We start from the raw sequence: 17,486 nt of genomic DNA, 5'->3' as shown, positions 1-17,486 counted from the left end.
CAGTTTGGTCGTTAAAACAAACTTCTGGTAACACTACGGACTCAATCCGTCGATGTGAGGTCTTCATGGACCGGCCATTTCAACCTAACCTAACCTAACCTAACCTACAGCAAGGTATATCTGTTGGTAAGAGCTTAACTTATTTTTCCGCCTAAGGAGTAGAGTAGTAGCTAATTGATAATAAATGTAGTAATAACCACCCCTGCGTGTTACAACATTGGTAACCAACTTATACACAGTTAGCTCGTAATTAGCTTATTTTCATACGGAGAATATATTATAGTGAACTTTGAAAGAAACACAACTTGATGAAACTACTTATTCCCCGAGAGTCTTATTTTATACATCTTAATTAATGGACAAAGGGTTTACGTTCTTCAAAGTACGTTATAAGTTATAAGTTAAATAAATTTTTTTTATTCAGAATTGGGCAAACTTTATTTGAACAACGAGAAAAAGATAAATTATTTTTTTTAAGGTTATACAACTCTGCTTCATATGGAATGAAATCTAAAACACACTTCGGAAAAAACTTTTTTACAACCCTTTTGAATTTTTAAAGACGTATTGAATATGTATTTTGTACTTGGCAAACTAAAATTGATTGGGCTATAAAACGGCATATCTAATACTCATGAACTCTTAGTAAAATTTTCCGAATTTTTACAAATATTATAATTGTTTCGAAAATCTTTCTTTTTATAATATCAAATGCGAACAGATAAAATTTTGATAAAATTGTCAACAGCTACTTTTCTGTTCGCTGCTGTATGCGAGAAAAACCTGGCTGAAAAAGTCTCAACATGATATCTTTAACAGATTTCGATAAACGGCTCGCAAAACTTCTCAATAAATTTTTTTTCAATTTAGTTTATTTAATTTATTTAAAATTGAGTGCTGTCACGGCGTAATAAAGAATAAAGTAACCCAAACAAAAGTTTCATATATTAACCCTCCGATTAGCGGTGAATAAATTATATACATCTTAGTGTTGTCGTCTGCCAGACGAAATTTGACACTTGAACTTTATCCCAAAATATTTGAATTTGTGTTTAAATTTTGAAAAAAAAAAACATCGTCGCACACTGTGATTACCCAGAAAAAAGTTCGAATTTTTATTGATAAATTTTGAAACTAATACGAACTATGACGTCTTATAGGCTTAAAAATATGTTGGTATAGCCAGACAACAGCGCTAAAATGTGACATAATCAAATTTGGTATAAAAAAAGATAATATAAAAAGGAAAAAAATATCGATTTCCGAATTATTATAAAGACCACCTCTAAACTTAAAAAGTCACTAAGACGTTTCATGATCGGGTGGGTAGCAGTAAAGTTATTCACGAAAATAAAGCCTTCTCGTCTCGCCAGACGATGCAATCTATCGGAGGGTTAAGTAGTGCCTTGTGGCTTTTTGGATTTTTCCATATCGGAAAAGTCTGCGTGGTTTTCCTTCGATTTCGCATATTTTCAAAAATGTACAATCAAAATATTTTTCGATGCTGATAACTTGTTAAAATGAAGCCTTTATCTATCTCTCCATCTCGATTAGTAAAATAATATTTTTTTTGTTTCTTCTCCTATTGGTTCTAATAATTCGACCTGAATACCCACAAGAATATGTTTGTGATAATTTTTTTTTTTTTTAATTTTTCTAGAATAATATTTTTTTAATGGATAGAAATTCTTCAAACACCTGCCATAGCTGCGTAGATAGATAAATTTCGAAGGTTCCTAATCGTGCATTCAGTACGTTTTTAGCCCGCTGCGTAAGCATTTTTCTACACAGCAGAGACAGAAAAACTAATTTTTCAATTATAGAAAAATAAAAAAAATAAAAAAATTATTTGCTTAAGTTATAACGTACAATGCGTATCCAATCCAAGTTAGGGTTTAAAAATTATTTTGAAAATAATGTGAACGTGCAATATGGATGTTATTCACGAAATTCAAAATGTAATTTATTAAAAAGATGATTGCTCAATAAACTTGCTCTTTGGTTGAAAAAAAAGCTCATTAGTGGAAGTTACTTTTTTTCTGATTAAATAGAAATTGGAGTTAACCGATTAACTCGCTAATGTAAGCTGTGTCGTATTTATATTTTGAATCATCAATTAATTGGTGAAGCTATAATTTCGTTAGAGCTTTCTAAAATATTTCATACTCAATTCAGCAGCAAAGGCGTAGAAATTTTAAGATATTTCGATAAACCTCAAATTGCTACAATTTATATAAAAAATATTATACTACTATGCAGTTTTTAATCTAAAAGATTAACTAACATTATTTAATGAAATTTTGCTATTTTTTTATACTTGTGATGTTTTTCATTCTTCTTTATGTAATTTTTTTAATTTTTTTTTTTATTTTCTTCTTAAAGATAGTAAAACTTGTTGCACTATGCTATGGCAACCTAATCAGAACTGCTGATAGTCACATTTTTCTCCTTCATAACGAAATCAATTTTTAAAATTGCCTCATTTATTCTAAATCAACACCCATCAACTCCCTCAATAGCTGTAAGGCACCATTTGCATGATATATGTTTAAGACACATGAATGCGCAATAAATCTTATCAAATCACAACCGCTGCCTCACTTTGTACAAAGCTATTTCTGCCAACACCCACTGCCCTAGATTCACCTCCACCCGAACTATTAAACTTCGACATGCTTCATCAATTCTTATGGCGCGTCAGTTTGCTAAATTGCATCTCATCATAACCTGGCTGTGATTTATTACCACAATTGCTTACCTACTTTGAATTTACAACAACCCTTGGAAATGAGTAAATATTTTTATGCGTAAAAAGCAACAGTTTCAAAATTGCTAACGTCAATCGGAAATCCTTTCGATAATACAATTCATCAAAATGCAAAATAAAAAACTTTCTTATGTATGCACGGGCGAGTGTAATTTTGTGTAACTTTCTTAAAAATTCACGTCACTTGTAATATTAAATGCGCTATCAACACAGACACACCTCGCCGATTCACTTGAATTCGCTGATTGCATGAACTTACTCAAGTGGTAACATGGTTGAAATGTTTGAAGGGTGGCGGTAATTGAAGGGTGGTCATGAACTTTTGGGAAAGTTAAATTATAAGCAAGTGAAAGCGTCTATATAAATTTCAATATATAAATGTCAATTTAAATATGTATATTTTTTATAAACCTTTGCAGCCACAAGCAGCGTTTCCAATGTATGAACTTCTTAGAAAAAAGTAAAAAGCAAACCATTTAAAATTAGGCTGGTGGAAGTTGTTGTTGTGTTAACAGTGCTTCGCCCCATTCAATGAGTGCGACCACTCGACCACTCACAAATAGTCTTCATAGTTTTTTAAAAGGAGTACAAGGAAACTAGCAATTTGAACAGAGATGAACCCTAGAGAAGCTAGAGTTAGAGGCATGGGTTCCACACTACAATTGAAAAGATGGTTGGTGTGAGGTGGATACGCATCTCATGCAGAACATATATTACATATGTCAGGTTTGACTATGGACAAGTAAAAGTTTAAATGTTACATTATCTAGAACGAAGTTGTGCCAGAGCGATTCGTGTCTATCTTGGTAGTATGTGATTTGTAGTAAAATGATACTCGATATTGATAATGGTGTCCATCGGGCGCTTCCTAGTAAAGGCGTTTACCGATTCTGTGAATTTTACCTAGGGCTCTCATATGCTTGCTAGGATCAAACTACTGTGAAAGTAGGTGCCTGATCTCAGTGCTTATGGAGATGTTCCCCAAACAATCTTGTAGGCTGGGCTGGATCAAGCAGTTATTTGTGACAACTATCCAGCATTTCGTTATGCTCTATAAAATTTTTTAATTTTCCCTCACTATGTAGTTGGCGTTCAGAGATCATAAGGAGACCTCCCGTAGAAGTTCTAAGGGGAGCATTTTGGCTGGCTTACAGCCTGCCAACAGTATGTGTTTTTAAGGCCAGGTGGTGACGCGTAGCACATGAGTGGCCGACTATTTGCTTTATACGTAATTAACAACGTTTCGTTACATTTTCCCCAAGTGCTGCCGGCAAGTGACCTGAGGTGACCTCGGTAGCATGCGCCTTGAAGGTGCGAGTATTGTTGAACGTTTTATCTCGAATATATTTGGTGTAACAAATAGTCGATAGCGTAACACCACCGATGTGAACGTCCTTCTACGTTGCACAATATCTGTAGCACCATTTATTTATTATTTTTTAATAGTCACGTCGATCAAGGACATAATCTCGCAAAGTAATTCATCGAAAAGTGTCCTGGAGAAGCATTACAGAGGTTTTACTTAGGCCGCACCATATATCTGCACTCTATTCTCCGTAATAAAGGAATAGAAGGTAATGAAAACGCCAATGAGTTGGTGAAGGATGATACAGCACTCAATGAGTCGACGGTGGACATCCCAATCCGTTTGGAAAAAACGAAGAAGAGACAGGAATTGCATATCATTCATAAAGCAGGAAAGGCATGGACACGAACGCAGTGCTACACAATTTCTAAGATAACGTGCAATCCTACGACGTTAGTTTCACAAACCGGCATACTAGCTGGACGCTGCCTTCAGGTATACCGTCCTCATAAGTTATGCCCCGTCAGTAACAGCAGATATAGGAAATACGTTAACTCTATGGACATATCTAGTCTATGTGAGCTTAAAATACGTGAATATACCAACAACATATCGCACAAATGCAAAATGTAAATTTCCTTGCAATAATTTATCATATTACATTATAAGTTGATCTCAATTCAATATTATAAGTTAATCTCTACTAAAAAAGTCATCTTCACTTCTCCTTGTCTCCATAATTAGCTTTTTAAAATGATACGAAATATACATTTTTTAACTCCTTTTCATATTATCTACAGGTTGTGAATTCACGTCGCGAAACGGATGCCGGCGTATATTGGTGTGAGGCGAAAAATGAGTTGGGTGTAGCGAGAAGTCGAAATGCGACCCTTCAAGTTGCGGGTAAGTTTGCAAGAAAACATAATAGTGAAAAAATTATTAAAATAACTGTAGCACATATATATATATATATCATACACAAAATCATGAATACATGCTAATACACACATATGTACATATTTGAGCATCATACCACTGTGCAAATACTTAAATGCATATGGCGCTACTTAGCGGGCACACATTGATATGATAGGGTTAAAGTACAATGCGAAAAGAAAATAAGTGCAAAAAGATATAAAATTTAAAAGCAAACAGCATTCAACTTGAGCTAAACGTGTCAACGTTGCGGCATTTGGGACGAGGTAAACTCGTGCCTCGAGTGCACATGATATTTTTTCGCTCATACTTTTGAGTACATGTGTGTGAGTGCTTGTCTTTGTTTGAGAGCTCCCGCTCGACCTTTACGAATTTTATCTGCGTTTTCACCCAAATGGCGCTGCTCCTATTCAGCTGGCGCTGCATCTACAACCAGCCCATCTTTGAGGTGCTTCCGCTAGCTCATACAACTTACATTTTATTCGAGATCTTTGTTATATATTTATATTTTTTTTTGCTTTGTTTTCAGTGACACTAAATTTATGCAAAATTTAACTTGGCTGAGTAACACAATTTAGTTTTCGTACCATGAGTGTGTTTGCAATTTTGTCAACCCCTCTGTGAGTTTATTATTACTTCAAATATTAGGAGGCTTTACGTGTGAGCGCTCCCATATTTGAATACTTTGGGAATGAAGTAGAGCATGTACGTATCAATTTATGTGAATGTATGTAAATGAACTCACTATGCGAAGTGATATCACTACAATTTTTTTAAGCATGTTACTACGACATGGTGTAATAATGAATAACATTTTTTTATTACTTTTGACTACAAATATAAATACTGTGATAAAAAATAAAATTTAGAGATTGAATTAAAAACAAAGCGCGAGTACCAAGTACTCATGAAGTTCGATATGTTAACAAAGAGTTTCCTTCGAATTATCGATTTGTTATCGGCCAACGATCTTAGATATTATTTCTAATTGCTGTTTTTATGTGCAGGCCCCTCTTTCGCTCTTATTTGGAATACAAATCTATAAATAAAGTTTTGGTTGTAAAGATGGAGATTCGTGCTATTAGCGAGCTTTGGGCATTATTGGTCGTAGTGCTTTTGTTTAGCTATATTTTATCAAAATAGTTTGTTAATAAAATAAATTTTAACAATAATGACTTTTTCCGGTCAATTTATTTATAGAAGTAAATTTTGGTTAGGCTTTTTGGCTTAATGACTTTTTCCGGTCAATTTATTTATAGAAGTAAATTTTGGTTAGGCTTTTTGACCAATGTATTTTAGATGCAAAATAAAAACTTTATTTCATCTTTCTACCCGACGTTTCGCTAGTCTCTCTAGCTTCTTAAGGGGGATATCTATTTATTTAGGAAAAACCACAAAACATTAAAGCATGTGATAAAAACCGAAATGAAAACTAATATTACATTACATTTTTATATACACATGAATACATGATAAATATCACAAATCACAAATAAACACGTAACACCCTAATAAAACGTTTATCACACTTACATATTTATATTGTTTTAAATATTAAATTATTCTAAAAAAATATTATATGTACCATTCAATGACAATGATACCACTATAGAATGGTACAAATAATATTTTTTAGAATAATTTAATATTTAAAACAATATAAATATGTAAGTGTGATAAATGTTTTATTAGGGTGTAACGAGTTTATTTGTGATTTGTGATATTTATCATGTATTCATGTGTATATAAAAATGTTATGTAATGTTAGTTTTCATTTCGGTTTTTACCACATGCTTTAACGTTTTGTTGTTTTTCCTAAATAAACAGATATCCCCTTGAAGAAGCTAGAGAGACTAGCGAAACGTCGGGTAGAAAGATGAAAAAAAGTTTTTATTTTGCATCTAAAATACATTGGTCAAAAAGCCTAAATTTTTAAAAAATTTTAAGTTAAACGGTTTCATTTAGAGTTGGGTCGTTTCGTTCTGAACTTGTTCAATTGACCGGGTCTTTCAACTGAACAAGTGAACTAGATCTTCGATTTCGGTTCTATTTGTTCTTTTAGTTCATTTGTTCTTTTAGTTCGTTTTATCTAATGTTATTCTTTCTCTCATCTCGTTCGCGAACATACATACGTAAATTCATACATACATACGCAGAAATTCACAGTGAGCACGAATGTCGATGATTCCACTTACACTAAAGATATATATGCGTGGTCATCTTTGTGTGTGGCACTGCTACACCAATATATGTATGGACTATTTATGAAAAACATGTTTTGTAAGAAACTAATTATTACATTTATTAAGCTTGAAAAGTTCATATTTTCAATTTGTGTCTGTATTCTTTCAATTTCCTGGATCTTCCGAAATTTGTAACTTTTTTTAAGTTAATTATAGATATACATATATATTAACTTATTTATTCGTAACTCATTTAAATATACCTACACAAAGCATTGCCGCATACACACACCCATCTATACTTGTTGGCTTTTTTCGCGGGTGCGAGGAGCAGTGATCAAATTTGCTTGAAAAAAAAAGAACAGATGAACAAAAAGATCAACTTGTTCGTTCATCAGAAAAAGAACGAAAGATTCGAATCTCTGAAATGAACGAAAAAGCACAACTCTAGTTTCATTGAAAACAATACTTGCATAAAGTTAAATAATACTAAACGCTAGAAAATAATTTGGTAGTTCCTAGGTATTAGTTATGGCAGTCCTCATCAACCTAGGGCGTTGATTAGACAATAAAAACGTGCGATGGATCAAATTTCTATTGGTAGTCATATGTAAGACCAACTGAACCTTAATAACATTATGCTACGCCTCACATTTTAAGAAATTTCACGGGGCCAACGCTTTTATTTAATTTTCTGATCAACGCCATAGATTGATGAGGAGTGTGATGACTACTACCTAGGACTTTCTTATTTATTTTGTAGCTTTTAGTTTTATTATTACTTAATGTAAGTATTGTTTTCAATAAAACCGTTTAACTAAACACATTTTTTTTATTATATTATTTTCAAAATTTTTAATCTTTATTTAAGTGCTAATTATTTATCATTCTATTTAGTTCATTTATTAACTCATTATTACGAGGACTCTTTCCTGACAATTTGTTACAATCAATATCCTCTTTACTTACTCCTTCCAAAAATTTTACTCGACGCGGCGCCACGTATGCTTGTCCGTCCTCGAAATCCAAAGTATTTTGATGCCACTTCTACCGGAGTGTATGTAATATTTGTTCCAAATATGAGCAAAATCGGACCACAAATACAATTTTTTTGAATACCTCGATCCTTGCGTCACCTAGCGCCGATTTTTTATAGGTCGCTTTCGATTCATGTATGATTATTGCCGTCTTTCAGTGAGTTTTACAGCTCAGGCTCACGCTCAATTCTCACGGGAATGCTATGGATCATTGAGACACTTGAGAAGCAGATGTCGTGAAATTTTCGCACACGTGAAATGTGATAGGCAGATGTCGCCGCTGTTTTTCATTTAACTCATATGGCGAAAGGCTGAGCAGCGACATCTATTTTTGAAAAAGTAGGTATATTAAAGGCCGCGTTGCCAACCTAAAAAGAAGTAATTAACAAATTATCTGGCTCACAAATTGAACCAGACTTCTATCTGGATTTATCTGGCTCAAATCGTTATTGTTGCATTTACATGCAAAATTATTTATATGGCTCAGGATTTTGCCACCGGATGATAGCTTATGTGTTTTAATATGATTTTTTGAAATATTTCGATCCATGAGCCACCTATCGGAGCTTTTTTTCTTATTATTGCATTGTTATCGGGTTCTGAATTATATTTCAACTTTCAAGCTTGTAGCTCATCGGGAAGTTACTTAAATTTTAATTAAAAAATTCGCTCACAACCGCGGCCGCTACACAGAGTCAAGCTAAATGAAACCGTTTAACACGGCGCGAGTAACAAGTACTTGTGAAGTTCGATGTATGAACAAACAGTTTCCTTCAAATTATCGATTAGATATTATAGAACGATTTTATATTAAAGCTTTATCGGCATCTGCATCAAAAAAACCGACAAGTCGTCGTTAATAAATAGACTACACGCCGTTGATAAATTAATTAAAGCTCGATAAAAAATGTATAAACTTTCGATAGTATTCCTATTCCATACCATGAGCAACGATGTTTAAAAGTTTCAGCCAAAATAAACGTCCCCATGAAGATATTCCCCAAAAACTCCCTCTGTGTTCCGATTAAACTGCCAACTAACACATCTACTTGGGCCAACAAATCTTTTGTACGCCTTAGACTAGGCCATACACTTATACCTCATGAACACCTTCTTCAGTCAACATCTCAGCGCATATGCTATTACAGTAAAAATTACAAATTAGCTATTCAACATATTCTACTAGATTGCCCATCTCTGCACGTTCATCACATTCAAAATTTTCAAGGACAAAATCCACTCCAACTTATCCTCCCGAATCCTTCAGAAACAAATTTAAATCTAATTGAAAAATTCTTAGAAGGCATTAACATATTTCACTTAATTTAAATATTTAAACATAGATACGTACACATAAACATAAGTATTTTAGATTATGACTAAGCCGATAGCCTGGTAGCTTGTGCTTACGAGTTATTTTATAATTTTAATAAATAATAAATAATAATAATAATATTCCTCAAAAAACCACTTATTTCCCTAACTGTACTATAATTGTGGTGAAAGATGCAGCTTATCCACCTTTTGAGGATCCTAGAAACCATCGATATTGAAAGTGGTTAATCAATCTATCTTCATTCTTATTTGTACAACTTTTGTAGACGAATCACATTGCGGGTTCGATGGCTTAGAATATACCCGCGGCAGGTATGTCTGTCGTATGAGTGCCCTTATAGCTTGTCATGAACCGACACTAAGGGAAGACGGAGCGGACGTGCATGCTTGTATAACCAGGCTTAGTCACTGGGGAGGTCGGGGTTTTTGCTCCTATCGAACCGCCCTAGATTAGCATATATAATTTACTTCATGCACTACTCTGAATGAACCCGAACAAAATAATTATTCATTAAGAAAACAAAGAAAAATACATCCAGCTTTTACGCTTTGTAAACGGACAGACTCTCTTAACTGGCATAGCAAAAAAAAACAGACAGACACAAACAAATTCGGAACTCTGCGAATCACAAAATCTCTATATAAGAGTCCGCTGTGACTGACCCAACAGGAGGATTTGCTACGCGGAAAATAGTACATGCGATATTAAGCAAAAGAACATACCTGCGAGAGGAGGTTTTTTGGTGTTGTTTTTCCTCCATATTAACTCTCGCTCCCTGCCCTACCAATGTATTGAGAGTTGACATCGATCTCTCCCATACCCATCCAATACAACACCCACGACTACATAATCAACTCACAAGACTTACTTTAGATGATCTACTCTTTATTGATAATTATTTAATGCAATGCACTAATGATCGTTACTACAAAAAAAAAAAACACAAAAAAGAGGCTTATCCTCATTCTCCTATATTTCATTTTACATTCATAATTCAATTCAGGTATTTATAACTGGAATATACAAAAATGCTTACATATATATGCTTGTATTAATATACTGATAGGAAAATAACATGGCTAGGCGAAATTAAATCAATAAAGAATGCGTATTCTCTTGACAATTAGCTGTATGATGAGTACAACATATAGTATTATTTTTCTTGATTTAATTTACAATTACAACAAATTTAAAGTCAACATATTAAGGTATATATGTATGTTTGTTTGTTTTACTTACATTATATAGGGTGCTCCAACGATATTTGCGCAAACAGGTTGTTTCGGGCTTTTGTTGAATTGATTATAATTTTAGTTGGCTATTGGTTATATTTTTAATATATTTACATAATAAGTTGTTGTTGGCGCTGAGGCCAAATAAGTTTAAACTGGTATGGTTTCGGGATACAAATTAAAGATTTCTAATGTAAATTTCTTATTAAATTTTTCTTTTCGATTAAACCAAGCTTTCTCCTCATATATATATATATTTTTTTTTTTTTGTTTATTTATTATTGGTTAATTCATTTTTGCCATACATTATTTAGCAATGGTTTTCACATGAGGTGATGCAAAACTAAATTGAAGTGCGAGGAAAAACTACATATTTCAATTAAATCAAATTTAAACCGAAGAGAAGAAGAAAGTCATCGAAAGCTTTAAATTTTTCTTTGGAGCAATAATAAGAACTACTTCGATAGTAGTTAAATTTTAACGTAAGTTAATTACTCTGTATGTGTTTAATTATATTCGTAATTAATGCGTATTGGTCCGGGTTCTGCTTTTATCGACTTAGAAAACTCCTATTCGCTGTGAGGATGAATTTGCTCTCGAGTCTTGCTTCTTGTTTCCATCTTCCGCTACGTTTATTGAAGACTTGTCTTCTTCTATAGCACAATTTAAGGCGATACAAAAGGCAAGGTTATCCCTTCCCTGTAGGAGTTCCCTCGTGGGAAGGAACCACGTCGCCTACGAATATGGGAAAGGACGCTTTATAGTAAAGCCAGATTTTTAGGAAAATATGTATAAGAACCTTCAATAACTACGTAGGTAATTCCTGATTCCAATGGATTTTAAAGGTGCTTCAGGCACAATTATATGAAGAAAAAAAAAAACTCACATGCTTTTTCCAATCACTAATAATTCATTAATATTGGATTAAGCGATACAATAATATCATCGCAATGCTGAACATCTTTAGCAGATAACTTGCTTTAATTTAATTAAAACTCTGTCGCGATTGACTTGAAACTTTAGATTTAACACTTCACAATTTAGAAAAACTTCTTCGGTGTGGGTTGCTGTCGATATTCAACGGAAATGGTAGAGGAAATGATTGCGGAAAAGTCTGACACCTTCGCTCTTTCTCTTCTCTCAGTTAGTCTGACAGGCTTTGACTGTGTTGGGTAGCGCAGAAAAAAATGTGTGATATAATTTAATGACTGCGGTGAGCTAATTCGGCAACACCCTATAGGAATGTCATGTGTATTTCTGAGATATAACCCAGAGTTATTGAAAAATGTGAGTACCAACTACGATCGATTTGAAATTCCAGCCATCACAAGCTACAACAAAAACAACAAGCCCGCGCAGATTTGTTTAATTCAAGAATGAACCTCATTGCTTTGCTATCCAGGTATGCCCATAAGAATCTTGAGATCTTACAACTACATCTGTTGGTCCACAGCAAGTTCGTTTTCCTCCTGTACTTGTCATCAGCAATTTTATTCTCTTCAATATTGCTATGCCGCGAAACCCAACAAAGAGAGACCTTGAGATGCCAGTTGGACCTCTGTGGAACTTCTGTCAAATTGACTTCTAAGGTTTAAATACACTCTGGCTTCCGATAACTGTTTTTATATTGATATCTGCGACAGGACTATTTTGGAGAATTCTGGCTGCTCTGCCTATGGCATTGAGCTCTGCCGGAAAACACCGTAAGAGTAACGCCCAGCACGTTAAGGGATTAACAAGGCATGCCTGTGTTTTGAGGCGACTAAGCCCATTGAATTGCTCATATCAAATTTTTCTCAGATAATCGGGCTAAGACCTTAATGATGATAATTTTTGTAGCATCACAGATTAGTATCCGCACAGCACAGTCATCATCGATAATATATAAGTAGACGAAGAAAGTCACTACGTTTTATTGAACCACAGATGCTTCACAGCCCCAACTCTGTTCCCTGTTCCAGTTGTGTGTGCTGCTATGTTCCCTGTTTGTTTACGAATTCTTTCTATTCCGTGTTCAAACACTGTCATAGTTAGTTTAAAAACCCTGCACGCATACATACAAACACTTCGAGTGAAAAATCACTCTCTTTAGCACTTAATGAGGAGTGCTGATCACTCCCTGAACCTTTTGTTTCTAAATATGCTTGCTTTTGCACCTTTTAAACATTAATTGACTGATGCTTTTGTCTCTGGTCTTCCTTGAAGGGAAATATAATAATTTTTAGGTTTATTAGAACGATCAATTTGTCGAAGGCAAAAAAAGATTTTCTTAAAACTCTAAATGTATTTGAAAGAGTTGCAGTGGCATTTGCAGATAGAATAACGATCTTAAAAGAAAAAAGACAAGGAGAGAGAAGGAGAAAGAGACTGAGAAAGAGATTGAATTAGACTAAGATAGAAAAGAGGTATTTAGAGAAGGAGACCAATATATGTAGAGAGAGAGATAGAGAGAAAGAAAAGGCAGAGAGAAGCACAGGCAGGGAGAAAAGGAGGTAGAGAGATAGAATTAGACGAAGATACAGAGATAAGTAGTGCGATGGTGGGAGCTGGAGAGGGAGATGTGAAAAGAGTGGCAGGAGAGTGAGAAAGATGCAGAGTTAGCGAAGGGGTAGGAGCGAATAAAAGTAAGAGAAAAAGGGAGAGAGGACGAGGCGCAGTATGGAATACACACTTCTGAAAAGTCATGCAAATAAACTCGACTTGGAACAGAGAAAAATCTGCTGGATACAATGGAGGTATAATCAAGATCTTATTACATTTCGCCCAGTGTACTTTTATCATTTTCAATTTCTTGAGTATATTTTTCAATATTTGCATGAAAATCACGAAAAGTACGTCGATTGTGGTTTGTCGTTTTCTGTTTTTAATCAAAGCGCCAAGAGGGACTATGCCATTATCCTATAAGAATATACAAATTTACAAGTTATAACAGCAGTAACTCTAATTCACTCGAAAGCATAAACTTTTAGCTTATCAAAAGTATGCATATCCTTCTACGCTTATATTTATGTGAGTATATATTTGCAAAAATTTCGTTCAACTCAGCAATGTAAACGCTTTTGGAATTATTAAATTTTTCACTCATTTCACTTCTTTTCTTCATTTTTTTTTTGTTCTCCCGCCAATCTATACACCTTCAAATCAAATCTTTCCTACCTTCGACTTGCTTTTCACGTCTTCCCTTTAGTCATTTGCAATTTTATTTGTTTTGCGGTTTGCTTTTTATTTTCATTTTTTCTCATATTACAATGTAGAAGGTTAATTCTGGTTATCAAGAATTTTTGCACGTATTAGTTTGCTAAGCTACTCGCTTGCTTGCATGATGCCACCTACTTTCCATCAAACTGAAATGCCAATACAAGTCTTGCATATTTTATGGGGGCACATATTTTATTACTGAAACGGCTAGCTCTATGCTAACTCTTTTCTGAGTCATTGGTGTAGATGTGTTGTTGTTGTTTGGTATCTACTCTGTTGTTGTTCATCATTTAAGTATGAGTGTGTAGTACATCCATTTTGTTGACTGTGTTGCCATTTTTGTGCTACATTGTCATGTTGTAGAGCTCTCGTTATTGGTAACGTTATTCATGCAACTTAAGTCAACTTAAATCGATAAAAAAGTAATGTTTATAAATATTTTTACCTTTGCCAGCGCAATGATTATTCAAATATTGTAGTGGAATTATGTACTTGGTAACATATCTTCAACATAAGTTCGAACTGGGTTAAGTGGATGCAATACAAAAATGTATAGGAAATTATAACTTTTCTTTAAACGAAGGTGCAAAAAGTTTTAATGGAATAAAAGTATGACTAAATTAGCCTGTAAATATTTAGTTATAACAAAACATACTCAGATTTGTTGTAACTCATCAGACTTTTGGTAAACCGACAACTCAAAATATCAGCTTCCTTGACTATAGAGCGAACATTTCTCTTCATTGCTTATGATCAACCGGATAATTTTTCCGGAGAAACTTTCGTCTGCACTAATTCTTATATCTTCAAGATCTACTAGACAACTGGTAACGCTTCTTAGTTTAATTTTTGGTGTCACACAATGGTAACCTTGTTTGGTCCCGAGTTTTGAATAGATGTCCCATACTGAGGCTCATTTGGTATGACATATTTGGTTATATCTAGCCAAAAGGGAAGCCATGATAAAGAAGTATGAAAATAAAAACCAAATCCCCTATGAATACAGAGCGATTTCTTCGCTTCGGTCAAGCTCGAGTCAATTTTTAAAGAAAGTAGCTTAATAATATTTTTTGACAAATATTTGGACGACAAGGAATACACCCCGAAAGGCTTTCTTGAAAATGAAATTTCATCAGAACACTTTTAAGATATTAAACCTAAACTTCTTAGATACAGGGATAGTTTAAGGAAAGCACTGGAAAATAAAAACTCTCAAGAAAGGAGCCATTAGTCCCTTCTTTGGGAGTTTGAAGTTAACAAAATCCTGGAAAAAAAGGAGAGTAAATGTAATGAAGGTAGGCCAGATGTGGACAAATGATACCAATTACACAACAATTACTAACAGCATACCAGTACACTGAAATATGTCCTTTGAAAACGAAATTTATCCCACTTTTACTTGGCCAAACTGCATAGCATTAAGATTACAATACAACAACAATTCTATCACCAATACTGTCCCATTTGGAAATATCTAGGTAATGAAAACTAAGATATTCTTAGAACACTTAAAATAGTTCAAAACAATGGCAGAATGGTTTCGAATTAGTGCCGCGAAAAACCCGAAATCCGTTCCAAGAAAACTCGGAAAACTACACTATTACCATTACACCTTAATAGTTTCGAGTAAGCCCAGAAATGGCTGCAAAAAATTCGCAGGAGCATCCAGAAATTATATTAAGATTATTTCCAAATCATTCCGAAAATTATACAGAAATTCACGAAACAGAGATAGCCACGCATAGTCATAAAATCATCTATACAATATCCCGACAGTTTCCGAACACGATTCCTAAATTATTTTGATATTATCAGGACATTATTTCAAAACTATCTCAAAATAGTCCGGATATGCTCATAAACTCTATCTCAAAAATATTCCAAAAAAAATCCGAAAAAATCGATAATATATATTTAATTGATATAATAATGAAATAATAACGAAAAGTCCAAATGTAGATCCAAATGGATAGGGAAGTTATTCCAAAATTAATGCTTAAACTATCCATTGTAGTCTAAACTATACCGATTTGATCAAAAGATATTCCCGAAATAATTCCGAAAGGCAGCTGAAGTAGTCTCGAAATAATCCTGAAACTTTTGCTTAATCAAAAACCAAGTAGGTCCGATGATTCAGTGAATGTCCCAAAACAAATAATGCGTTTTCACGAAAAATCCAAAAATGCAATGGACGGACATATACCCAAAATGGGCCTAACATAGTTTTCATATTATTTCCGAAATCTGTCCAGAAGTAAAGGAAATAAAGTCCCGAAACTATCCCAATACACAACGGATATAACTATATTATCCCGAGTTCCGAATTATCATGAAGCAGAAGCAAAAGCGTATCGAAACGATTTTAATTTCTGAATCATATACGAAATTATTCCGAAATATTTTCAATGATCTGAGAAGTCCCGAAATTGTTCAATTGTTGTTTGCAGTTGTGAAATGATGTCGAAATATTATACAACTTTCGGAAACCATACACTATATATAAACCTAGAAGCAATCACGAAAGTAGTCCGAAAGAGCATCGAAATGATCTCAGAATTATTTTAAAACCATTTACGAAATTATTCTGAAATAGTATCAACGATGCAGAGAAAATCCGAAAGGTACCCTAAAGTAGTCTTAAAAATTCGGAAAAAATCTCGATATTATCTAGGAGATAGTCATGATATGACCATGACATTTTTTACCCAGTTGAGCAGAGCTCACAGAGTATATTAACTTTGATTGGATAACGGTTGGCTGTACAGGTATAAAGGAATCGAGATAGATATAGACTTCCATATATCAAAATCATCAGTATCGAAAAAAAATTCCATTGGGCCATGCCCGTCCGTCCGTCGGTCCGTTAACACGATAACTTGAGTAAATTTTGAGGTATCTTATTGAAGTTTGGTATGTACGTACCTGGGAACTCATCTCAGATCGGTGTTTAAAATGAACGATATCGGACTATAACCACGCCCACTTTTTCGATATCGAAAATGTCGAAAAATTGAAAAAGTGCGATAATTCATTACAAAATCCGGATAAAGCGATGAAACTTGGTAGGTGAGTTGAACTTCTGACGCACAATAGAAAACTAGTAAAATTTTGGACAATGGGCGTGGCACCACCACCCGCTTTTAAAGGAAGGTAATTTAAAAGTTTTGCAAAGCTGTCATTTGGCAGTCGTTGAAGATATCATGATGAAATTTGGCAGGAACGTTACTCTTATACTATATATGTATGCTTAATAAAAATTAGCAAAATCGAAGAACAACCAGGCCCACTTTTTAAAAAAAAAAAATTTTAACGTCAAATTTTAAAAGAAAAGTTAATATCTTTAAAGTATATAAGTAAATTATGTCAACATTCAACTCCAGTAATGATATGGTGCAACAAAATACAAAAATAAAAGAAATTTTCAAAATGGGCGTGGCTCCGCCCTTTTTTCATTTAATTTGTCTAGGATACTTTTAATGCCATATGTCGAA

General features: G+C 33.9%; 1 protein-coding gene across 2 annotated transcripts in view; it reads left to right on the top strand.

Annotated features, from left to right (window-relative positions):
- Positions 1–17,486, top strand: part of robo3 (roundabout 3) — a 344,494-nt gene that overhangs the window by 233,673 nt on the left and 93,335 nt on the right. For both annotated transcript variants that reach the window (XM_067768104.1, XM_067768105.1), the window contains one exon: positions 4,874–4,976. In XM_067768104.1, coding sequence (XP_067624205.1) covers positions 4,874–4,976 — 103 coding nt within the window. The remainder of the gene's footprint in view (positions 1–4,873; positions 4,977–17,486) is intronic.

Source organism: Eurosta solidaginis, chromosome 2, assembly GCF_040869045.1.
Source record: "Eurosta solidaginis isolate ZX-2024a chromosome 2, ASM4086904v1, whole genome shotgun sequence".
NCBI classification, from domain to species: Eukaryota; Metazoa; Arthropoda; class Insecta; order Diptera; family Tephritidae; genus Eurosta; species Eurosta solidaginis.
Note: the sequence above shows the minus strand (reverse complement) of the source record. Positions and strands in the feature narration are given on the sequence as shown.